General features: G+C 34.6%; 1 protein-coding gene across 2 annotated transcripts in view; it reads left to right on the top strand.

The window, feature by feature from the left end:
* The window catches only part of EED (embryonic ectoderm development), a 29644-nt gene extending 6135 nt beyond the window's left edge, over nt 1-23509 (top strand). The window contains exons 2-13 of one of the 2 annotated variants that reach the window (XM_080817689.1): nt 16-168; nt 2561-2653; nt 5145-5210; nt 6268-6393; nt 7112-7193; nt 8925-9016; nt 10705-10838; nt 12611-12716; nt 13856-13930; nt 21469-21627; nt 22357-22430; nt 23170-23503. In XM_080817689.1, the coding sequence (XP_080673815.1) occupies nt 16-168; nt 2561-2653; nt 5145-5210; nt 6268-6393; nt 7112-7193; nt 8925-9016; nt 10705-10838; nt 12611-12716; nt 13856-13930; nt 21469-21627; nt 22357-22430; nt 23170-23296 (1287 nt within the window). In that variant the 3' untranslated portion in view covers nt 23297-23503. Of the gene's footprint in view, nt 1-15; nt 169-2560; nt 2654-5144; nt 5211-6267; nt 6394-7111; nt 7194-8924; nt 9017-10704; nt 10839-12610; nt 12717-13855; nt 13931-21468; nt 21628-22356; nt 22431-23169 lie in introns of both variants that reach the window. The other variant, XM_080817690.1, reaches the window with a different exon arrangement.
* The last annotated feature ends 1913 nt before the right edge of the window (nt 23510-25422 follow it).

A 25422-nucleotide genomic window follows, 5' to 3' on the forward strand; every position in this document is an offset into this window, starting at 1 on the left:
ATTTATTGCTTACAGGACGATGCGGTCAGTATAGAAAGTGGCACAAACACTGAACGCCCTGATACACCTACAAATACACCAAATGCTCCTGGAAGGAAAAGTTGGGGGAAGGGAAAATGGAAGTCCAAGAAATGCAAATATTCTTTCAAGTGTGTAAATAGTCTCAAGGTATGTGCAGAAAGATCCTGTGGGCTGAATGCCAGGTTTCAGAATTATTTCTCAGTGGTAAACATTTTATGCTCAGATATTTTGTCACATTTAAAATACTTTAAAATTAGAGTACTTTGAAAGTTGTTTTGTTTTGTAGCATAGACTAATTTCAATGGGTAATGCCTAGTACTACAGACTAGGTTTTCTTTATTATCTGCATTCAGAAAAAAAGATTTGGGATATGTTATTCTTCCTATTTTGATAAAACTTTAAAAACAAAGCCACTTCCTGATACCTCTTCATTAAAAAGAACTGAATGTGACCCATTAACTTTCAGTCAGCATAAATTGAAACATGTTCTTGTGCAGTTTTTAAATATTAATTCTTATCATTTGTGTTACTTGAAATTGTTTTCAAAGGAAAAGGTATACATTAACATTTTCTTACTATTTAGTATTTGGGGAAGGCAAGGTTTTGGAGTTGTTTAAATTACTGCTTCCTCAATAGCATTTTTATTTTAAGAAGGATTGGTGATATTTATTCAAAATGTTTTCCTTTACATATTATGTATTTTCTGTTTTTTTAATTTGGGAGTATTTTTCTTAAACTGAGCAAAAGTATGCATTTGCATTATTTTATACATATGTAAGTTAGGATCTTTTTTAAGTATCTGAATATACTTTTAGGTAAAGTATTCAGAAAGCATCAGAAGCTCTGGCTGTATGGAAATTATTTTCCTGTCTGTGTAGCAAAATACATTGCTCAGTGTGCCAACTTAAATTCTCTTAAAAGGAGGGAAATTAATCTTAGTATATTAAAAAAAAAGCAAAGTGTCCATTATAGTTTTGTGTTAATGTTTAGTAATTTTCACCGGTTTTTTTAGATAATATACTTGGGAGGTGTTGGTTTTAACTGTTTAAATAATTTGATTAAGTATTTCAAGCCTAAAGCTATGGCTTTTCAAAGGATAACAAATGAAAGTTTTACACTTTAAAAGTGAACAGGAAAGTTAATGTTCAGTGCCAGGAGATTGCCAGTAAAATTCTAAGGCTGAAAAATAACTTTGAATAAAGTGAATACTGTTGACCCTTGAACAACTTGAAGGTGCCACCACCCCCACTCCTGTGCAACTGAAAATCCAAGTTTAACTTTTGATTCCCCCAGAACCTAACTACTAATAACCTCCTGTTGATCAGAAGTCAGTAACATACCTTACCAATAACATAAAGCTGATTAACACGTTTTGTGTGTTGTATATATTATATACTGCATTCTTACACTAAAGTAAGGTAGAGCAAAGAAAATGTTAAGAAAATACGTTTGCGGGGCGCCTAGGTGGCTCAGTGGGTTAAGCCTCTGCCTTCCGCTCAGGTTATGATCCTAGGGTCCTGGGATCCAGCCCCGCATCAGGCTTTCTGCTCAGTTGGGAGCCTGCTTCCCGCTCCCCTCTCTCTGCCTGCCTCTCTGCCTACTTGTGATCTCTGTCAAATAAATAAAATCTTTTGAAATATATATATACATATATATACTTTTTTGTATATGTGTATGTGTGTGTGTATATATATATATATACGTGTGTGTGTGTGTGTGCAGTTCCAACCTGTTGTTCAAGGGTCACCGGTACTTGTTTTTTATGCACCTCATTATAGCATCCTGGTAACTGACGTTACAGTCCTTTGCCTTCCCTCATCCCCAGTGCTCATAAAACTTCGTGGGATTTTTTTTTTTTAAGGACCCAAATTCAAGATTATTTGAAATTGTTTCTATAAGAGTAATAGAAAGTGGAGATTTGGATGGAGTATGATATGGTTCACTTTACAAAGGAAAAATTAAATCTAATAAAGTTTAGTGAGTGTTAGAGAAGCTTTACTAACTCTTGGTGTATTTGTTCATTTCATATTTGAGAAACATAAATTATGTACTTATGTCCCAAGAGATTAAATGCAGCTATAACAATTATCCAGTTTAATTTTGAATCAGAAGAATCAGTGATTCTTCTTCTTCTTTTTAAAGATTTTATTTTTATTTATTTGACAGACAGAGATCACAAGTAGGCAGAGATAGAGAGAGAGAGAGAAAGAGAGAGGAAGCAGGCTCCCTGCTGAGCAGAGAGCCGGATGTGGGGCTCCATCCCAGGACGCTGGGATCATGACCTGAGACGAAGGCAGAGCTTTAACCCACTGAGCCACCCAGGCGCCCCGAATCAATGATTCTTCTTAAACCAATGATTTGGTTTCACAAAATAGGAGGCAAATATCAGAGTGTTTTCATAGATGAGAACTTGTTACCTGACCTCTGATTTAAATAGTGGTGTACATTTGGGAAAAAAAGCTGTAAGGGGAAATGGTGGGTTCACCATTCGTTTGTTTCTAAATTATAGTAACTTTTCTATTTTACTATTATTTTTCAGGAAGATCATAATCAACCATTGTTTGGAGTACAGTTTAACTGGCACAGTAAAGAAGGAGATCCATTAGTGTTTGCAACTGTAGGAAGCAACAGAGTGAGTGTTCAGGGGTCTGTTTGGCATTTGGCTTGGTTATTTGACTCTGGTGTTACTATGGTTTTGAAGTGTAATGATTTTGAAGTAAATTTGGCATAGCTGGTTTAACAGTAATCCTTATGTAATATTCTAGATATTGTCACAAAACTGAAGTTTTTAAAACCTAGTATTCACTACTGAAAATACATCTTTCATATATTACTCTCAGTTCTTAGAGTTCATATATTACTATCAGTTGTTTCTGTATTGTATGTGTGACTGAAAGAATTGACTCCTGTTTTTGGAAGCAGTTTTAATAGTTGTGTATCATGCAAATCAGGATATAAAGTCTATAGTTTCTTAAAAATAATAAACTTACTTAGTGGCTCTCTGTAAATGCAAAGGATAAATCCAGTGGCTTTATATATTAGTTATTGAAAGTACTTTAACTATTTGCCATAAACATCTGTTAGATTTGTTTTTATTTAAGGAAGCCAAAAGTATCTTGAGCTGAGAGAAGTATAGGGAAGAAGCATGTTGGCACATTTTAACATCAACCATTATTTAACTTTTTAGTTAAACCGGGGGCTGACTTGGTGGACTGCAAAGACTTACTATTCTTTTCAGTTCTAAATAAATGGAGAACAGGAAGAGTCCTTAGTGCTTTCCAGGGAGTGCTTTGGAATTAGTTATTAAATTGAAATTACCTCAGGGAAAAATTGTCCTCTTACTAAGTTTACATTAGCTAATATTCTGGTTATCCATTAATACTGTACTAGGAGTTATGAGGAACAACATAGAAATTTATTGTTGTATTTGGGGGAAAATAAAAAACGGAGGCGATTTTTATTAGATTAATTAGATTAGGTTTATTAGGTTTATTAGATTTAATTAGATTCAGGTTGGCAACAAATACAAGTCACTTCCTCTGCTTTTAACCTAAGAGGTGAAGAGGAGTGAATCTGAGAGATGGTATATAAGTTGTTACTTTGAGTAAAATAAAATTTTATGCTTCTTTAGTAGTTGTGTACTAAGTTTCTTAGGCAATAAAAGAATGTGGTTTTAATGCATACTGTTTTTTGTATTTGTTTTTTGTTTCTCAGTGTTGGTATTCTGTTCTCAAACAAAGTTAACTTGGTAACAAGGGAGTTGTCAACTCAGTATTTTTCAAATGTCAGCATATTTCCAGGCTTTTTTCCTGCAAGTTCAAGAATCATAACAAGCACATGTGCATTCCTTCTGGGCTAGATCCTTTCTATTCCTGTTTTCTAAAAAGTAAAATTTGGCTTTAGGTAATTTCCTATAAAACTTCTTTTAAGGAAGGTTTCGTCACATTTGAGGCTCTGGCGCTTTTACTAGGTCATTGAAATCCTGAAAATTTGAAACTTGGCTACTGCAGTTGGTAACATGGAATAACAGCTTTTCTTGGTGTTCAGCCAAATGTGGCTTGTGACATGTAGCCTGCTTATAGTTGTCTGGTTACTGAATTCTTCGGAAAAAAAAATTCATGGGGAAAGATAACAGGCTCAAGAAAAGATCAGGTTATTTTTTCCTAGTTGGGAACATAGTGCATTAATTACTTTGAATCTACTTTTAAGACATCACTATAAACTTAAGATTATACTTCACTAACTTGGCCATGATAATAACAGAATTAGTTACAATTTGTGCTTCAGTGTGTTTATTTAAATGTTCAGGCATTGTAATAAAAAGTATCCCTAGTTTCATTTAAAATGACATGTAAGGGCATTACATAGATCATTGAATTGTAAAAAGTTCTGCTGTTTGGACTTCTTTTTTAAGAAAAGAAAAATTATCTTCTAGAACATAACCTATTTTAGCAGTCATAAGGAATATTTTTAAACTATTGTAGCGATTTTATTAATTTAATAGTGATAATTTATAGGATCTTTATGGAGTTCTTAGATACTTCTATTAAAATTAACAAGTAATTGCTAACATGACTATAAGCTCTAAGAAAAAAGGAAAGAAAATTATTAAAATTTAATTTTACACAGTGTATATATTAACTTAAGAATATATGGCAAATAAAAAGGACCACCATATATCAGAAAGTTAATATTTAATGAGCTGTGTCCATGAGAAAAACATTATTTAGGCAAGCTATAAGCTTTCTTATGTGTAATTAATATGTAAATACTCTTAAACTACCCAAAGACTTTAAGAGCTTAATTAAAAAATGATAAATTACAACTTTACTTTGAGGTGTTCAGATGTATTCACTTTGAAGAGTTGGTGCAATTACATGAATGAGATCTAAAATTAAAACATTGGAATTAGAAACCATTATTATTACTACAATATTTAATATACTCAGGAAGTTATCTAATACATTAGGCTTTATAATGCTTCCTTAAATTTAAAGAAACTATTTTAAAACAGTTTCTATAGTATCTTTAAGACACATTTGTGACTAAAATATGTTGCAGAGGTGAAAAGAATGTGGTTTCTGTGTTTGAGATTAAATTTACTATATTTTTGTTTTTATTAGGTTACCTTATATGAATGTCACTCACAAGGAGAAATCCGGTTGTTGCAATCTTATGTGGATGCTGATGTATCCTTTCTTGAGTTTTTAATCTTTGCTAAAGAAATTGACTTTCAATAAGTACACCAGAACTTTTCTAAATTAATTAGTTCCCTTAAGCTATACTGTCCTTTAACCAGTGCTCTTCCTTTATTATCACCCAAGAGATTCCTCGTATCTAGTTTATTTAATTTTCCTGATCCTAGAAATGCATTGTAAGGTGGATATGAGAGAAAAGGGAGAAGTGGCTAGAGATGAGCATTAGAAACCTAATAATAGATATGCTAGCAAAGAATAGCTACAACCTCCTGTTTCTTTGACCTTGCTTAGAATTTTATCACTTGAGGGTAGTTAATATTAGTGAATAGGGGTTGATCAGAAGCTATGACTGGCAGTCATACCAAGTATTTGAACAACAAAGCTTATAGGGGAAAGGTAAACACATACAGTTTGTTTAGGAAATAAAATATTGCAAAACATGAACACATAAAGAAAAAGAAAGGCTTAAAAAGCCAAAAGGTTAGACAAAGGTTGGTGATATGGTGTTTCTTTCAGATCATTTCAAAAACCTAGCAAACAAGAAAAGGCAAGGATATTCAGTCTTCAGTAGTTTATGAAAAGAAGTGACCAGTAGCCATATTGGGCAAGTCTCACAGGAAAAGGTGGAAAACTCATAGTTAATGCTATTCAAACTGAATAGACATGCATAGTCAGACATACTGGGATAAAAGAAGGGTCAGCAATTTATAGCCTGTGGGCCTAGCCACCTGTTATTGTAAATAGTTTGGGACACAACTATACCCATTCATTTACATTGTCTACGGTTGCTTTTAAATGACAGAGTTGAATAATTATGCATCGAAATAGTAATCAAAATTGAGTGGAAGGATTGGTTTTGTTTGACCGTTTGGTTTAGATTGTAGACCTAAAATGGTCACTGTTTAAATATGGTAGTATAAGGAGAAATGAGAACTTCTGTGTCAGAAACTTGAGCACTTCTTTAGAGGTTTACGTGTAGTATATACCATAATCATTGATGTGTTTACTTTTCAAAAACAAATTACAATTCTTAACTGGCATTTCTTAGGCTGATGAAAATTTTTACACTTGTGCATGGACATATGATAGCAATACAAGCCATCCTTTGCTGGCTGTGGCTGGATCTAGAGGCATAATTAGGATAATTAATCCTATAACAATGCAGTGCATAAAGGTGGGTTTTTGGTTAAATTGTAGATCTGCCCTTTTTTGAATACACACTTGTGAAAACTTGTCATTTTTAATTAAAAACCAGTAGAATCAATATCTCTACAATTTCTAATTTGATTTGTACTTTGCTTTTTGCTTCTTTAGAGCATTGCTTCTCGGCCTTTTGGCTAAGATCAAGTGTAGACTAGTCTCTGAGACCTTTGTCACGTATGATAATACAAATTATGGAATAAGCGGGAAGGTTTTTTTTTGTTTGTTTGTTTTTGTTTTTTTTTGCAATTTTTAAAAAATAATTTCCCTCCTCCCTTGTCTTATTCTGAGATGTTCTAAGTGAACTGTAGGGAAAGAGCGAGTACTTTTTCTAAACATCCTAATTAGGTATATAAAGTTAAGGACTTGTAAACCGAAATGTAAAGCCTGGGAATTTGATACTAAGTTTTGCAAATTACTTTAATCAGAAGTTTTTAACCCTGGGGCACATTAGAATCATCTAAGGATATTTTAAATCCTTCCTTGGGTCTCAGCTGATCCAGTCAAATCAAAATACCTGCAGATAGGGCTTGAGCATCTTTTTTTCCCTTCAGTTTTGTTGGGTGGTTTTAATATGCAGCCAGGGTTGGGAACCACTAATTTAAGTGTAACTATTTTTCCATTCTTTTAAGATTAATGAAAGAATTTATTGATTTTTAATATGAAAGTTGAATGTTCTAAATTTATTGTAGCATTATGTTGGCCATGGAAATGCAATCAATGAACTGAAATTCCACCCAAGAGATCCAAATCTTCTCCTGTCAGTAAGTAAAGGTAAGAGAAGCAAATGTTTCTTTAGTCCTATTTATTTGGGAATGATTTTTTTTTTTTTAAGGGACAAAGAGTCCTAAGGTATTAAAAAAGCCAAATTTAAAAAGAATTTATAAAGTGTGTTTTTAGTAGAAAAATCTCAGGCTGCAGTAGCATCCCCAGACCAAGAATTAGGACACTAATACACTAGTATTAGGTGGTGTATGTATCCTCAGTTGAATTATTTTAGTAAGCTTTATTAATTTTAAGTGGCAGATCACCAAAGTTACGACATTTTTAAGAATTTAAAAAATAGTATTGCAAATCTTATCACTGATCAGTCGTGTAATAAGAGATAATGCATCTGAGAATCTGTATTGCTTTTTCATACATGAAGTTTTTATTTTTTAAAGGAGTCCCTAATAGAATTCCTTAAAATGCTAAGTTCTCCAGCATAAGCTCTTTGAAATATTTCCCATATGCATAAAGAAAGCCTTTCCTTCCTCTGTATGCTTAAATTGGCATTATAGGTTTATTCAGGGTTCAGATAAGCCTCTTAATAATTTCTGAGCTCTCTGAAATTAGCTGTGTTATTTCTGCATTCTGTTCTTGATTGTTCTCTTTTTACTTCTACATTATTATTCTAGTCAAGTTTATTCTTCTTAAAGGCTTGTTAAACCTATAACCTCCCCCCACAATCTGCTCATACTAAAAGATGTCCTCAGATTAAAACTCTTCCATGAAAATGCTTCATTGTGATTTTCCTTTACCTACCAAGGCTTAAGTTTGGAAATCAACAACTAAGAAGAGCTGATAACTTTTTCTCTTTTCTTGATAATAGCTGGGCCCAGATATTTCTCTACTAGTCATATAGGTCATAATGCCACACTCTCTAATTATCGCAACTCCCTAGTTGTGCTCTTCCCCTTTTGGGTCAGTAAGTACAAAGATAACCTACAGAATATAAGAAAATATTTTGCAAATTATGTATCTAATAAGGGATTTATATCAAAAGACCTTAACAATTCAACAATAAAGACAATCCTTTAAAAAATGGGTAATGGTATTTTTAAATTTTTTATTTATTTTTTTAAAATTTCTTTTCAGCGTTCCAGAGTTCACTGTTTATGCACCACACCCAGTGCTCCATGTAATATGTGCCCTCCATAATACCCACCACTGGGCTAACCCTTTCAATTTGTAAATGTGGATTCTGTGGAGGAAAAACTTGAGTATCTTGTTCTCTGTCAAATCCCTAAGTATTTATTATCTCAGGAGCATAACTCCATCAAATTAGGATATTATTTAGAGGAAATTATTGGAGGCAAATAAGCTAAACATATTTTAAGATCACATAAGTACTTTTTTTCCATCTGGAAAGTTTGAGCTCATACTTCATTAGAAAATGTAGCTTCCATTCTTAGTTCTCACTGTGCATTACTTGAGTCCGAACTTTTGTAGTTTTTACTTCTTTAAAGAGGTTTTGAGAGTCAAGAGTAAATGAATGATAAAAGTCCATTTAAGGGGCGCCTGGGTGGCTCAGTGGTTTAGGCCTCTGCCTTCGGCTCAGGTCATGATCTCAGGGTCTTGGGATCGAGCCCCGCATCGGGCTCTCTGCTCAGCGGGGAGCCTGCTTCCCCCTCTCTCTTTGCCTGCCTCTCTGCCTACTTGCGATCTCTCTCTCTCTGTCAAGTAAATAAATAAAAATCTTTTTTAAAAAAAGCCCATTTAAAATTTTTTTTATGTCTTTACTAGATCATGCATTACGATTGTGGAATATCCAGACAGACACTCTGGTGGCAATATTTGGAGGCGTAGAAGGGCACAGAGATGAAGTTCTAAGTGCTGTAAGTTGAAAGCTGCAGGGCAGTGACCTTCAGGTGTACAGAGCTCTGAACAATCCCCATGGAATTCTTACAAGAAAGTATATGGTTTATTTGACATAGCCTGCTAGGCACTCAGTTTATTTACTTGTGATATAACAAGGTTTTTACTTTACAGGTGAAGGAATTAAGCAAGTAAGGCTTTTTGTGCTTTATCTCTACTTTTGGAATTTATACCAGTGCCTCGATTCTCATGAAAGAATACCATGAACTTGTTCAGTCATACAACACCAAGCCAACTCTTGTTTTGCTGGTTTTCAGTTATTAAAGAAAAAGGTTAAGCTAGTTAGCAGTTGAGATCAACTTTCCTTTTTTATTTGAAGTTGAAATATAAAATCCATTTTTAGGAAGTTGTTTTATTGTGCTTAAACTAAGTCTTAGATAATTCTTTGTCATGGTGTTATTTTTATATTTATATATTATGTTTATCCATTTAATGATATGATGTTGGTGTTTTTAGTCAGCTAGTATTTTTACATTATTTTAGCTTTACTTACTTTTCATTTATAGCTTATGTAGTGGTTTTATAGCTCTTCCATATTAAACTATGCAGGGGGCACCATGTTTTGAAGTCAGTAGCATTTTATTTGGAGGTACTAAGTATTTCTGTTGTTGGAGTTTTTATGCTTTTTTAGAGAATCACACCTACCTTCAGCTAGCTTGTCACCTTGGATTTTCTAAAACTTGCAGCAGCATTCTCCCATCTGGTTTTGTGTGTTCTAAGAGCCATGACTACCATCCTTTAAGAATTATAAATTAGGGGCGCCTGGGTGGCTCAGTTGGTTAAGCAACTGCGTTTGGCTCAGGTCATGATCCTGGAGTCCTGGGATCCACCGGGTTCAGGCTCCCTGCTCACCGGGGAGTCTGCTGCTCCTTCTCCCACTCCCCTTGCTTGTGTTCCCTCTCTCACTGTGTCTCTCTCTGCCAAGTAAATAAACTCTTAAAAAAAAATTGAAGTTAAAACCAATATAACAAGTATTTTGACTTAGATACACAGATAAAGCAAAATTTCAATTGTTCAGGGACTAACTGTATAGTTTATAGCTACTGATTTCATTGTTTAATCAGGGTTGGACAAAGAACTCGAACAAACTTACTTAGATCTTTGTGTCATAGAATAATTGTTTTACTTCAGTTTACCTTCAGAATCAAACAAAGGAAATATTTAAAGATAATTGGATAGATAAAACTAAATTCAAACAATTTACTTTCTTATATATTGTGTAAGCTCATATACTATAGTCATGACAAATCAGTTAAAACTAAATCTTGAAAAAATAAGTCTTGGAAGTAGTAACAACTGATTTATGGGCTACATAGATAAACTCAGGATGTTTGTGTGTGACTTGAAAAAGATTTTTCATTATGCCGTATATCAGATGAAAATTGGGTAGTCTTGGGGCGCCTGGGTGGCTCAGTGGGTTGAGGCCTCTGCCTTCGGCTCAGGTCATGATCCCAGGGTCCTGGGATTGAGCCCCGAGCTGGGTTCTGTGCTCAGTGGGGAGCCTGCTTCCCTTCCTCTCTCTGCCTGCCTCTGCCTCCTTGTGATCTCTATTAAATAAATAAATAAAATCTTTTAAAAAAAAAAAGAAAATTGGGTAGTCTTAATTTGGGCAATTTTATATATTTAAGCTTTTCTGTTTTACATACAGGATTATGATCTTTTGGGTGAAAAAATAATGTCCTGTGGTATGGATCACTCTCTTAAACTTTGGAGGATCAACTCAAAGAGAATGATGAATGCAATTAAGGAATCTTATGATTATAACCCAAATAAAACTAACAGGTAACAATTGTGCTATTGAAAACAATGTTTTTTCATGCTGTTGTATAGAGGCATTTTTCTTTTTCCAAAATTTTTACATAATGTCCCAACATCAAGTTTAGAAGCCCTTCTTTGAATAAGTTTTAGGTACCAGTTTATATACCATAAGATTTTAAAAATCAAAGCCCTTTATTTTTAGTTTAATGTTTGTGGAAAATCCTGTTTGAATTGTGTTTTTTAATTTAGTAGCATGTTACACTTTTATTTAGGTATGCATATGCTTGACTATTTACATTATAACAGTTTTAAAAGCTGCTTAAAACTTGCTGTGGGGTAGGGTAAAGGACCCTTCAGAATAAGATTACTTGTATTATTTGTGAGCACTTTAAATTCCAAAGTCAAGATAGTAGGTCATGAATTTTTTAAATTGGTTTCTTGGCTTTATTTCATGATAATGTAATGCTTTCCTTTAAACAATGATCCCTTTTTTAGATGGAGAAAATTCAGAAGCAGGAGCCTTGCTTAATGGGACTGACTATGAGTGGGAACTTACAGTTTTCTTAAAAAATATATATATATGAAGATTTTTATTTTTTTTAAGTAATCGCTATATCTAGCATGGAGCTCAAACTTAGAACCCCAAAGATCAAGAGTTGCACATTCCACCTGCTAAGCCAGCCTGATAGCCCCTTAATATATTTTTGAAATGCTTCAATTCTTAATTTAGTAACTATCTTTTCAGAATCTCATCAGGCTATTAACACTTTCATTGTAACTATGGTATGTCTGTATATTAACTTTGTACTTCTGTTTTAACAAAAAGCATTTATTTCCTGGTTAGCAAACCAGATTATTAATAGGTTATCAGTTAGATTTATAACCAACAAATATTTCAATGCACTAACATATATATTTGGCTAAAAAAGTAATTAACATAATTATAACAGAATTAAGAATTTATGTCAGGTCATTAATAACATTTTAATGTTTTAATGAAGAAAAGCTCCCAGAATTTGAACTGGAAAGAATGTTTGAGATGATTCAGCCCACCATCCTTTTTGCATATGAGAAAAAAGTAAAGAGAGGACATGTGAGTTGCCCAAGACACAACTAATTCATGGCATCATATCATTCTTCTACAGTTATTTCAGTATAAATCTGAATCACTAGATTAGAAATGTTAGGTATACTTTTAAGTAACTATAGAATTGGTAGCAACTTCTCTGCTTGGTCTTCTCAAAAACATCTTTAAGGAAAAAAATAGCACTATGTTTTACTTGCCTAAATATGGGAAAAGTCTTTAATAAATGTCAAATTCCTGTCAGATAACATTTTTAGAAATTGTTGCTCAAGGCAGGACTCTTTAGCAGCCTTTGGAATGATGTCATTGTTCCTAGAAAGGTGACTGTCTTTTGAAATAATCTAGATATGTTGATGCTTAAATATAAAGGACTGAATAGATAGTTTAATGTTTTCTATGAGAATCTTTTAGTGCTGCAGACCTTGCTTATCATTGGTTAGGATAGCCAGAATTGGAGTGATTAATTTCGGTCACCATAGTAAGAAAGCTACGGTTCTTATAAATGAAATTTTATAAGATGAAATTGAATTGAGAGCTGATAATGGAAAAAATATAGAAACAAATACATGAAATAAGAGTTCAGGTCTCAATAAACACATGAGAAGCTTTGCAGTTTTCTAGGAACATAAAATTAATAGTCATAAATCTCAAAGTGAAAATGAGTGTGATTCTACATTCTTTTTTCTTTTAACTTTTGACATTTCCATTGCAGGCCATTTATTTCTCAGAAAATTCACTTTCCTGACTTTTCCACCAGAGACATACATAGGAATTATGTCGATTGTGTACGATGGTTAGGTGATTTGATACTTTCCAAGGTATGCTAACTGCTGTTAAGCTGTACTTCTGTTGTTTGTGTTTGTGTGAGTTGGAACCTTGCAGGGAGCACAGTTTTTTTATAGTTTGGTAAATTGGATGGCAGATGGGAAAGTCCTTTTTTTTTTCCTTGAAGTCTCAGATTTGGAAACTTGTTTTAGGCATATAACATCCTGATGAATTATTATAACTTGTTCTGCAATAACAGGAAAAAAATGTTAACTTGTAAGATGAGATTCTTCTCTGATATCCAATGTTATAAAATAACGAGTATCTAAAGTCAGTAATGGGTTTTTTGTTATGTTTGTATCCATTTCAGTAAATTTGTATTTACAAAAACAGATAGCTGGAGTTGGCTGTGGCTACAGTTTGCCAACCCCTGCTCTCTAATGTGTTGATTTTTTTGCTGATAATTTAGAGTAGTTGTTGGTGATGGTATCTGAACGTTTAGGATTGTGATATTTGGAAAAATTGCTGTCCAGTTTCTTTTCTTGATGTGGATTTCAGGGCCTTTCATATTTTCTTGGGCAGAGCCTGACTTATTTTTTTTCTTGGCTTTACAGGTATAGTTTTACCTTTTTTTTTTCTTTTTTTCTTTTTTTTTGACTTTTGATCTTGAAATAACAGATTCTCAGTAAGTTTCAAAGAAAGTACAGAGAGGTCCCATAATGCCCTTCACCCAGTTTCTTCTACATACATCTCACATAACTGCAGTATAATATCAAATTTAGGAAATTGACCTTGTACAATGTGTGCATATAGTTCTGTGTTGTCATTTTATTACATGTGAATTTTGTCATTTCAAGAATGTTACAGTATGGGACCTTTTAAGATTGTTTTTTTTCCACTCAGTATGCCATCCAAGTTGTTGTGTGTATCAGTAGCTTTCCTTTTTTATTGCTGAGTAGTATTCCGTGGTATGGATGTGCCACCGTTTATTTAACTATTCATCTATTGTAGGACATTTTGGTCCTTTTGCAGTTTGGAGCTATTACAAATAAAGCTGCTAATAAACAATCGTATATAGGTTTTTGTGTGGACTTAAGTTTTCATTTCTCTGGGATAAATGCCTAGAATGGCAATTGCTGGGTCATGGTTAAGTTTGTTTAGTTTTTTAAGAAACTGCCAAACTATTTTCCAGAGTGGCCGTGCCATTTTACATTCCCACCAGCAATGTATGAAAGATCCAGTGTCTCCGAATCTTCGCCGGCATTTGGTATTGTCACTATTTTTTATTTTAGCTGTTCTGATAGGTGTGTAGTGATATCTCATCGTGGTCTTAATTTGCATTTCCCTGATGGCTAGTCATGAACATCTTTTTCATATGCTTATTTACCATCCATATATCCTTTTTGATGATGTCTCTTCATATCTTTTGCTTATTTTCTAATTGGATTGGTTTTGTTTTTTTATTGTTGAGTTTTGAGAGTTCTTAATATATTCTAAATGTAAATCCTGTGTCAGATACATAGTTTGCAAATATTTTCTTCCAGTCTGTAGCTTGTCTTTTCATCCTCTTAACAGGGTCTTCTGCAGAGCAAACGTTTTAATTTTTGTTGAATTTCAGTTTATTGATTTTTGTTTGAAAAAATTTTATGGATTATGCTTTTGATGTTACATTTAAAAGCTCTTCACACTCTGGATCCTAAAGGTTTTTTTCTATGTTTTCTTCTAAAAGTGTTCTAGTGTTATGTTTTGTTAAATGTATGATCTATTTTGAATTAATTTTTGTATGAGGTTTAGGTAGTAGTTCATTTTTTTGCCTTTGGATATCTGGTTATTCAGCACCATTTGTTGAAAGACTATTCTTTCTCCTTTGAATTGCTTTTGTACCTTGGTCAGAATTGTTTGGCCTAGTTGTGTGAGGCTGTTTCTGGTTTTTCTGTTCTGTTCCCTCTACCACTGCTATATATACACAGTCTTGATTAATGCAGCTCTGTAATAAGTCTTGGAATTGGTTAGGTATTTTCTTCAACTTTATTATTCTTTTTCAAAATTGTTCTAGCTATTTTGATTCCTGCCTTTCTGTTTAAATTTTAGAATAATCTTGTCTACATTTTATAAAAAATCTTGCTGGGGGTTTTTTGGGCAGGGAAGAGTTTGACTGGTATTTTGTTAAACTTGTTTATCAGTGTGATGGGGAATTAATGTCTTTGCTCTGCTCTCCAGTCCATGAACATAGTATGTCTCTCCATTTATTTAGATCTTTGATTTTATTATCAGCATTTTGTAGCTTTTAGCATACAAGTCCTGTACATGCTTTGTTAGATTTATACCTAACTACTTCTCTTTTTTGAGTGATTATAGATGGTATTCCTTATTTCTGTGTGTTTACTGCTAATTAGTATACAGGAAAGCAATTAATTTTTCATTATTGACCTTGAATCCCCTGGGTTTTTTTTTTCTAGTACTTGGGAGTGTTTATGTAGACCATCATGTCATCTGCATATAGGGACAGTTTCATGTCTTCCTTTCTGACCTTGCTTTATTTCACTGACAAACTTCCAGTTCTGTGTTGAATAGTGGTGTTAAGATCAAACAAACATTCCTGACTTATTTCTGGTACTAAAAGTGAAAAATTCTGTTTTTCACAATTATGTATATTAGCTATATGGTTTTTTAGATGTTTTCTATCAAGTTGAGAACTGTCCCCCTTACTAATTAATTTTTTGAGAATTTTATCATGAATGGGTGTTGAATTTTGTCAGATGCTTTATCTGTATCATTTAATATGATCAGGTGGCTTTTTCTTCCTTAGCCTGTATGGAGTGTATTTAATTTTTTAAAAATAGATCTGGTCCTGTATCCCTGGAATAAATTTTATTTATTCATAGTGTGTGACTTTTTATATATGTTGCTAATAGCTCATAATCTTGTTAAAGATTTGTCTGTATTAATGAGGCTGTGATACTAGTCTGAAGTTTTTTGTAATGTCTTTGTCTGGTTTTGGTATTGATAACACTGGCTTATTGACATGAATTGGCAAGTTTTCCCTCCTATTTTCTGGAATATTATGAAATTCTTCATAAATGGTTGTTAGAATACTCTGGTTAAGTCATCTAGGCCTAGAAATTTTTGAGAGTTTTAAAGATACAGATTCCATTTCCTTAATAGTTAAAAGAGCTGTTCAAATTAACTATTTCATATTGTGTGAGTTATGGTAGTTTGTGTTGTATGAGGAATTGATTGACTACATCTAAGGTAAAATTGATGTGTAGAGTTGTTTGTAATATTCTCTTACTTTACGTTTGACAACTGTAAGGTCTCTGATAGCCCTGTTTCATTCCTGAGATGGTAGTTAATGTCTTCTCTTTTTTTGTAAGTCTTGGTAAAGGTTCCTTTATTTTTTATCTCTCCTTCCATTTGTTTGCCCTGGGTGTGTTTTGCTCTTTTACTAGTTTCTTAAGGTGTGGGAGCTCAGATTATTGAGTTGAGACTTTTCTTTTCTTTCTTTTTTTTTTTTTTAGTTGAGACTTTTCTAAGATAAGTATTAGATGCTATAAATTTTCCTCTCAGTACTTCTTCAGCTGCATCTCACTAATTTATTTTTTTATTTTTTTGCATCTCACTAATTTAGATATGAATTTTAGTTTCTAGGTGTTGGAGATTTTCTTGCTGTCTTTCTCTTAAATGATTCCTAGTTTGACTCCATTGTGGTCAGAGCATATCCTTTGTGACTTGGGTTCTTTTAAACTTTTTTGAGATTTGTTTTATGACACTATCTTGGGTATGTTCTGTGGGAGCTTGAAAGGAGTGTGTAATTCTATTTGTGTGGAGTGTTCCGTAAGTGTCTGTTAGGTACTGTTGGTCAATGGTGAGGTTGAATTCTTTAGGGCTTCATTGATTTTTCTGTCTATGTATTTTTTTTTTTTAAGATTTTATTTATTTATTTGACAGACAGAGATCACAAGTAGGCAGAAAGGCACGCAGAGAGAGAGGAGGAAGCAGGCTCCCCGCAGAGCAGAGGGCCCAATGCGGGGCTCGATCCCAGGATCATGACCTGAGCCGAAGGCAGAGGCCCCAACCGCACTGAGCCACACAGGCGCCTCCTGTCTATGTATTTTATCAATTGTAGAGAGATGGGGATGTGTCCAGCTGTACTTGTGGATTTTTTTCCCTTTTTGCCTTCAGTTTTATGGTGGTTTGCTTGTTATTGCTGTGTTTTGGTGACTGGAATCTTTTCGTTTTTTTTTTTTTTTCTTCTTTTCCTTTTATCTGGGCTTTCCCCCTAATTTCCTATATGTAATGCAAACATTTTTTTTTTTAGTAGGTTCTCCGCCCAATGTGGGGCTTGAACTCACAAGCCCTAGATCAAGGGCCCCATGTTCTACTGACTAAACCAGCCAGGTACCCCTATGTGAACATTTTTTAGAATCCCACTTTTTTTTTTTTTTTTAGTTTTTTTTTTATTTGTTAGAGCACACAACAGAGCATAACCGGTCGGGGGGAGGGGTTGAGAGGGAGAGAGAGAAGCAGACTCCCCATTGAGCAAGGAGCCAGACCCGAGATCATGACCTGTACTGAAGGCAGATGCTTAACCAACTGAGTCACCCAGATACCTCTGGAATTCCATTTGATTTATCTGTAATATTAAGTACATTTTTTTTTCTTTTAAAAGATTTTATTTATTAAAAAAAAAAGATTTTTTTTATTAGAGCATGAGCAGGGTGGAGAGGAAGAAGCAGGATCCCCATGAGCAGGGAGCCTGATGTGGGGCTGGATCCCAGGACCCTGAGATCATGACTTGAGCCAAAGGCAGGTGCTTAACTGATTTGAGTCACCCAGGCTCCCGAAGTACATTTCTTTATGTAGCTTTTTGGTTTTTCCTCTAGATGTTATATACGTATATTTATTAACTATTTTGTTACCTTTTGTTATATATATTATGTATTTTTATTAATGCGTTATCTATAAGAAAGTCACTTTAAGTATAAAATGTGTGTAGATTAAAAGTAAAAAATTGCCGGAGGACCTGGTGACTCAATCAGTTAAGCATTCAACTCTTGATCTCAGCTCAGATCTTGATCTCAACGGTTGTGAGTTCAAGTCCCATATTGGACTCCATGGTGAGCATGGAGCCTACTTAAAAAAGATAAAAATTGCTCAAAGATATGCCTATCATGCAAACACAAATATAAAATATATTTATGTAGCCTCTCTACTGTGTATCAACATTTTACCAATCTTACTTTCCTTTATGTTACTTTATCTACCATTTTATAGTTTGATTGCCTTGAATATTCCCTTTATAATTGAGAACAACATCAAAAAAATTACTATTTTTTTAATGTTACTATTTCTGCTTCAACCATCAAATGTAATTGAAAAACTCAAGAGGAAAAGGAGAGTACTCATTTTTGCTTTTTCCATTGTTCTTTCTTCCTTTCTGATGTTCCAAGATTCCTTCTCATATTATTTTCTTTGTGTTTGTAAAACTGCCTGTAACCATTCTTTTAGGAAAGGTCTGCTGGTGACAAACTCTTCATTTTTCTTCATCTGAGAATGTCTTCATTTCTCCTTCATTCCTGAAAGGTATATTCATTCAAAATGGGATTTTACATAGATAGTTATTTTCTTTACACATTTGAAAAATGTTATGTTCCCTCTCTCCAGGGTCTGTGGTTTCTGATGACACTTGCCATCATTGGAATTATTTTTCTCCTAATCATAAGGTGTTCTGCCTTACTTGCTTTCAGGGTTTTTTCTTTGTCTTTTTAGTTTTCAGAAGTTTTAATATGATGTACCTTGATTTCTTTGAGTTTATCTTTTGGAGTTCAGTCACCTTATATTGGTAATAGATTTATGACTTTTGGAGATAGTTTGTCCCAAATTTGGAAATTTTACAGCGATTATTCAAATTCGTTTCTAGACCTCTCCTCTTCTCCTTTTGGAACTTTAATGATGTAAATGTTAGATCTTTCATTTGACTCCTGGGACTGTCATTTTTTAGGTTTGTTTAATTTTGTTTGGATTGGGTAGTTTCTGTTTTTCAGACGTTAAATTGACTCTTTTTTATTGAGCCTTTCAGTTGGTTTTCTTATTTTGGTTATGATATTTTTCAGTTCTAAATTTTCAATTTGATCCTTTTTATTTCTTTGCTGAGACCTTTTTATTTGAAGTGTGTAATTGCTTATTGAAGCATTTTTTTCATTGAAGAGTTTCTATTATGGCTGCTTTAAAATCCTTGTCAGATAGTTTGAACATCTGTGCATCTCATTGTTGGCATTTATTGTCTTTTAACATTAAAGTTGAGATTTTTTCTGAGTCTTGGTATGACAAATGAATTTTTTATTGAGATCTAGGTATTTTGAGTGTTACACTACAAGACTGCATCTTATTTTATTTAGACCTTTTGCAGCAGTCTTCCTCTGATAAATTTTCAGCTGGAGAAGGGGAGCACTGTTTCATCATTGGCAAGTGGTGGGGAAGTCAAGATGATGGCATCTCATTACTGTTCCCAAGTGGTCTCCACTGACACTGAGGGCTGTGGATGATTGTAAAAAGCTGACTCTTGCTGGGCCTCCTCTGATACCACCCCAGCAAAGAGAAGGAGACCAAAGTTACCTCATTATGAAGAGGGGCAGGTAGAGTCAGGAGTAGGGAGGGTTGGGTATGCATTTGAGGTACATAGGTACCACCTGAGAAGTGCTCCCCACTGGGCCATTGGTGGTTCATGCGAGGGTGAGCCCACAGTTTTTTTCTGTGGTGTTTTCCTGGAATAGGATGTTTGAAAATTTTCTCTCCTGCTAGGTTGTCACTTTCCTGGTTGTTTGGTTAGAGAGAGCAGGCTTTTATTGTGGGTGTTTTGTAATTAACCCATGGGTGTTGATCGCTGAGCTGCTGCCTTCTCTAGCATCCAGTCTGGGATACATAAATTAGGCAAAAGAAAACCAAGGAACTCAGCATCCTTCATGTCCCAAGATTCCTAACCAGTCTGCCTTCTCTCTACCTTTCAAAGTCTTATGTTTGCTTTATATTTGATACTTAGTCTTTTAAGCTATAGTGAGGATAAATAGGGAAAAGTACACCTACCCCATCATTTTGGGAGTAGAAGTAAAAAGCCACTAGCTCTAAAATTTCTTTTCTTAGACCTTCATCAGACGATAGGAAGGGATTTCTGCATTTTAGGTTTCAGGAAGCTGACCTGAATGAACTATATTGGTGGTCTCAAATCTATTTCTGCATCAGAATCACTAGGAGAACATTGTAAAAATAGATTCTTAGGCCTCAGTCCCAGATTCTAAATCTGGGAATTTGTAATTTTAAAAAGCTCTCTAGATGAATTTTTTAAAGATTTCATTTATTTATTTGACAGACAGAGATCACAAGTAGGCAGAGAGGCAGGCGGGGGTGCGGAGAGCAGGCTCCTCACTGAGCCGAGAGCCCCGTGCGGTGCTCGATCCTAGGACCCTGAGACATGACCTGAGCTGAAGGCAGAGGCTTAACCCACTGAGCCACCCAGGCACCCATCTAGATGATTTTCCAATGCAGTCATCCATTATAGTGAACAAATTCTCTTTACCTCAAGTTTTAGTTCATAAGGGGACTCGACTAATTAAGGATCCTTTACCAGTGTAATCGGTGCGAAGCACTTGAAGAACTGTGTCACAATTGTTCTGCTTCGGCCTTCTCTTGTAGAGATTCTGATTCAGAAGTGTTGGGACCAAGATGAGTTTTTTGAGGGAAGTCTACGGGCTATCAGTCCAGTTGTGCATTTAGTTAGGTCATCAAAGTAGGTGATCTCTAATCTAAGGTACTTTGTAAAAAACTTATGTACCAGATATATAGCCCTGGGATTTTATATAATCTAAAAAAAGGCAGAGAAAGAGAAAGGGGGAGGTACTGTCTCCTCCCTAATCTTCCTGTGGCCCTGCTGTTAAACTGTTTTATGTCAGTGAACCAGACACAGCTGGGGACCAAACCAGAATCGCCTGGGACTGTGTGCCCTGTAACACTCCAGCAGGCACTCTTTCCCTACACAGGTATTTTTCAGTTCAGTTTCTGTTGAGGTAATTGAGCTAGATCATTCTTTTTTTTTTTTTTTTTTTAATGGGAGGGGCCATCCTGTACATTGTAGAATGCTCAGCAGCATCTTTCTTCGTCCACCCACCAAAGGCCAGGGACATTGTCAAATGTCCCTCATTTGGCACACCACTGGCCTTTAATATAAATAGTGCCCACCATGTTGCAGTTTTTCTTCCATTGTATTCCTTATCACTTGCTGCTTAACGAGAATGTGTGCAAAGATAATGATATTATAGAATAAGGAAGATGTAACTTAGTCTAGTTCAGTCCTATCCCCATATCAATGTCTTGATGTTAAAACTACTGAGTTTATTGCCTTCTATATAATCTGATATCTAAGGCCTCTAAGCAGGGGCCATATTGAAGAGCCATGCATTTGTATAGAGTTTTTGTAATTTTACCTTCGTTATAGAACACTCAAGTCTGGATGCCACAGTATCTAGAGCTGAATTTGGTTTGGAAGAGAAATTGTGACTTCAAAATGAATACTCCAGATAACATAATGCTTTTGAATATTGTTAAATTCTGTTGTAATATGACTTCTTGTCCTCAAGTGTGGACATTGACTCTGTAAATATAAATGAATGTATATCACTGTATTTAGTAGGTGGGTAACCAGGTTTTAAACTGTCAATTCTAAAAAGATAATAAAGAAGGGCTTTGTTTTTAATATTTAAAATTCAGTTCTGTATGTAACATTTCTTGTTTTCTCATTTCTCTCTTTTAAAGTCTTGTGAAAATGCCATTGTGTGCTGGAAACCTGGGAAAATGGAAGATGATATAGATAAAATTAAACCCAGTGAGTCTAATGTGACTATTCTTGGGCGATTCGATTACAGCCAGTGTGACATTTGGTACATGAGGTTTTCTATGGATTTCTGGCAAAAGGTAGCAACATATTTTTACATTTTAAACTTAAGACCATTGAAAATTTCACCTTTCTCTGTTGTGCATCCATCCTCAGTTTCCTCTAAGAATCTACCTTGATCTTTTATATTGATTACTTCGGCCATTGGTATTATTTTTTCTATCTTTGTGGTTCTGCTCACCATCTGCAATGTTTATTTTAAATGTAGTTAACAGGTGTCAGTGGTTGCAGTGAGGTGCTTACTTTCCATAACATCTGTTACTAAGACTTAATGTTCTGGTGATTGGAGTGTTAAACTTTTTAAGTAGTTTTTTTATATAAAAGCTTGGAGAAAAATCAGCATGGAAGGTGGGGCAAAGTAATAGTTACCTAAAATTTTAAAGAGACTTGTGTTAGGAATTTGTAATAACAAATTATCTGGGTATTTATTTCTCAGAAAACTGGAGAAGCTGCCTGTAGCTGTTGCTATAATTCTTTAAGGCAGAATAAAGAGTACATGCTAACTATGTAAATGGTAAAGTCCTTCATAAATTTGCAAAATGCCTTCTAATTTACTCAGGACACCTCTGAAGTATTAGTTGCTATTATCCCCATTTACAGATCAGAAATACAAGATGCAAAGAACTAATCATGAACATAGCCATAGGCTAAAGCTGAGGTTTTTCTGAAATATGAACATGTCTTAGGAATGCTTGAAGGCCCTGTAGCCTATTTAATAATTTGAATTTTTTAAAAATATGTTTATACAGATGCTTGCATTGGGCAATCAGGTTGGCAAACTTTATGTTTGGGATTTAGAAGTAGAAGATCCTCATAAAGCCAAGTAAGTATTTAGAACTATTTATTGATAGGGGTGCCTGGGTGGCTCAGTTGGTTAAGTATCTGCCTTCGGCTCAGAGGATAATCCCAGAGTCCTGGGATAGAGTCCTGCATTAGGCTCCCTGCTCTGTGGGGAGTCTGGTTCTCCTTTGGCATGCCCCCCTCCCCTGCTTGTGTGCATTCTCTCTCTGGGAAAAATAAAGTGGGTTTTTTTTTTTTTAAGATTTTATGTATTTGTCAGAGATTGAGAGCGAGCATCAGCAGGGGGAGTGGCAGGTAGAGGGATAAGCAGGCTCCCCACTGAGCAGGGAGCCCAGTGCAGGATTCAATCCCAGGACCCTAGGATCATGACCCAAGACGAAAGCAGATGCTCAACCGACTGAGCGACCCAGGCGTTTCTTTACTGATAATTTCTGCCTTTTTACTCAAATGCCGATAGATAGGAAGTAATTAATACTTGAAGTACCATTCTTAAATCATTTTTAACATTTACATGACTCAGTTATTTTAAAATACTTTGTGTTCTCATAATGATTGTTTATCCTTACTGTGGTGACAAATTACTTTTTTTAAAATTAAAAATATACCCAAGTTTTATGAAATTAGAGATTGAGCTCTTAGTGATGTTTTAAATGCTTTCCATATGACTCAGAACATCTATTTGTTTTCTAATTCACTGGTTTAATTTGATACAACATTTTTTATGAATGGCATTTAAACTATTGTTTTGTTTTTTTTCCTAGATGTACAACACTGACTCATCATAAATGTGGTGCTGCTATTAGACAAACCAGTTTTAGCAGGGATAGCAGTATTCTTATAGCTGTTTGTGATGATGCCAGTATTTGGCGCTGGGACCGACTTCGATAAAATACTTTTTCTTAATCAAAATTAGAGTGTGTTTTCTGTGTATAATAGAATTACTGTATCTTGCTAGTAAGGGCACATAGAGCATTTAGAGTTGTCTTTCAGCATCCAATCAGGCTGAGCTGAATGTAGTGATGTTTACATTGTTTACATTCTTTGTACTGTCTCCTGCTCAGACTCTACTGCTTTTAATAAAAATTTATTTTTGTAAAGCTGTGTGTTAGTCTATTTTCATTGTGAGAAAAAGAAATATACACCCTTTTTTGTAATGATCATTTTTGTAGTTCTTTTAACTAAAGAAAGCTCTATAATGTGATTAAGTGTAAGTTCTAGAACTAAGCTGAATTTAATTCTTGGCTCTGCAACTATGAACTGAGCTAAGTAACTTAACATCTACCTCAGTTTCCTCCTGTGTGAATGAAACAGGGATAAGAATACCTACCTCATATGGTTTTTAAGGATCAAATGATCAAAGTGAAGCAGCTAGAACAGTACTTGACATACACTAAACCCTAAATATTGTTACTTATTTTTACTGGAAGTTGTATTAACTATGTCTTCTTTTTCTTCTGTAATAACTTCATAGTAATTATGTTTAAAATTCTATAGAGTTGGAATATATAATGATAGAACAGTTTAAAAAATACTGCTATTTGGTTTGCAACTAGACCATTAGAAATCCTTTTTTTTTTTTTTTTTTTTTTTTTAAAGATTTTATTTATTTGACAGAGAGAGACACAGCAAGAGAGGGAACACAAGCAGGGGGAGTGGGAGAGAGAGAAGCAGGCTTACCACTGAGCAAGGAGCCCGATGCAGGGCTCAATCCCAGGACCCTGGGATCACGACCTGAGCCCAAGGCAGACACCCAACGACTGAGCCACCCAGGCTCCCCTAGAAATCTTAATTGAAATATTACCATAAGAGCAAGTGAGAAGAGAACATAGAAGCTTGAATGCAGGTAATTGGAAAATGAAAGAAATGGGCAATATGTACAGTGTTATGCTTGTGGGAATCAGACTTAAGAGTAGTTGATCTTTTTGTTCCAAACGTAAGGTGTTTTGTAAATATTTATGAACAGGAAGAAACAGCAAGAATGAGACCGATACAAAAGACCAGAAAATCCCCAAAGAGAGAACCAACATGACGTGGAGGAGTTAACCCGAAGCAGAGGGAATAAGGAAAACCTGAGTAATGAGAAGGTAGAAAGTAAAATGAGGGGTGTCAGGTAAAATACAAGACTGAATTTTATCAAATATTCAGATTCATGAGCCTTGTTTCTATAAATTTCATGCATTTCCATGGATCTAATAGTATTTAATACCTTTCTGGATGTATTCATTATTTCTGGTTGTTTGCTGTTATAAATAATATTTAGGCTTCTAGCCCAGGATACAAGTCTTCGTGTACCTCTGATTATTTCCACACTCATCTGTCAGAATTAGTCAGTGGAAGAATATTTCTATTAAGGTTCTACCAGATTCATTTGCTCCAGCAGTGTATGTTGGTACCCATTTTACTTTTTTTAATTCCTGTGTATATCTGTAGATAAGCAGTTGGCAAACTTTTTTTTGTAAACAGCTAGATAGTAAATATTTCAGACTTTGAAGGCCATACATTCTCTGTCACATTCACTCAACTTTGCTACCATAGTGTGAAAGCAACTATAGATGATACGTAGATGAATGGGCCTGGCTGTGTTCAATAAAATTAACAAAAACATGCAGTGGGCCATTTTTTTGGCTCATAAACCACAGTTTGCCACGTCTTGCTGTGGATACTAGATACTGAAGCTAAACACTTAAGGAGGTCTCTAAGATGTCTGAAAATTTAGGTCAGCCAAATAACTCATAAAGGTCATCAGATAGGCAATGAATCATGCTATGACTGATAGGTGAAACAGTACATAATACACTTAGACCACCAAGGACTTCAGATACTGGAGTTATCAAGATGTAAAAGCCGTATTTAAAACTGCTTCTCTTCACTTAAACTCCACCCTTTGTTCCACCCTTTACTGGCTGGCTTAGTGAACATTTCAATGATCATCTGATATACTACATAATTTACTTTGGTTGGTTGTATTTCTCCTCCCACGGGGATGTAGTCTTTATAAGGGTGGTTTGTGGTTT

This window comes from Martes martes, assembly GCF_963455335.1.
Source record: "Martes martes genome assembly, chromosome: 10".
Lineage (NCBI taxonomy): Eukaryota > Metazoa > Chordata > Mammalia > Carnivora > Mustelidae > Martes > Martes martes.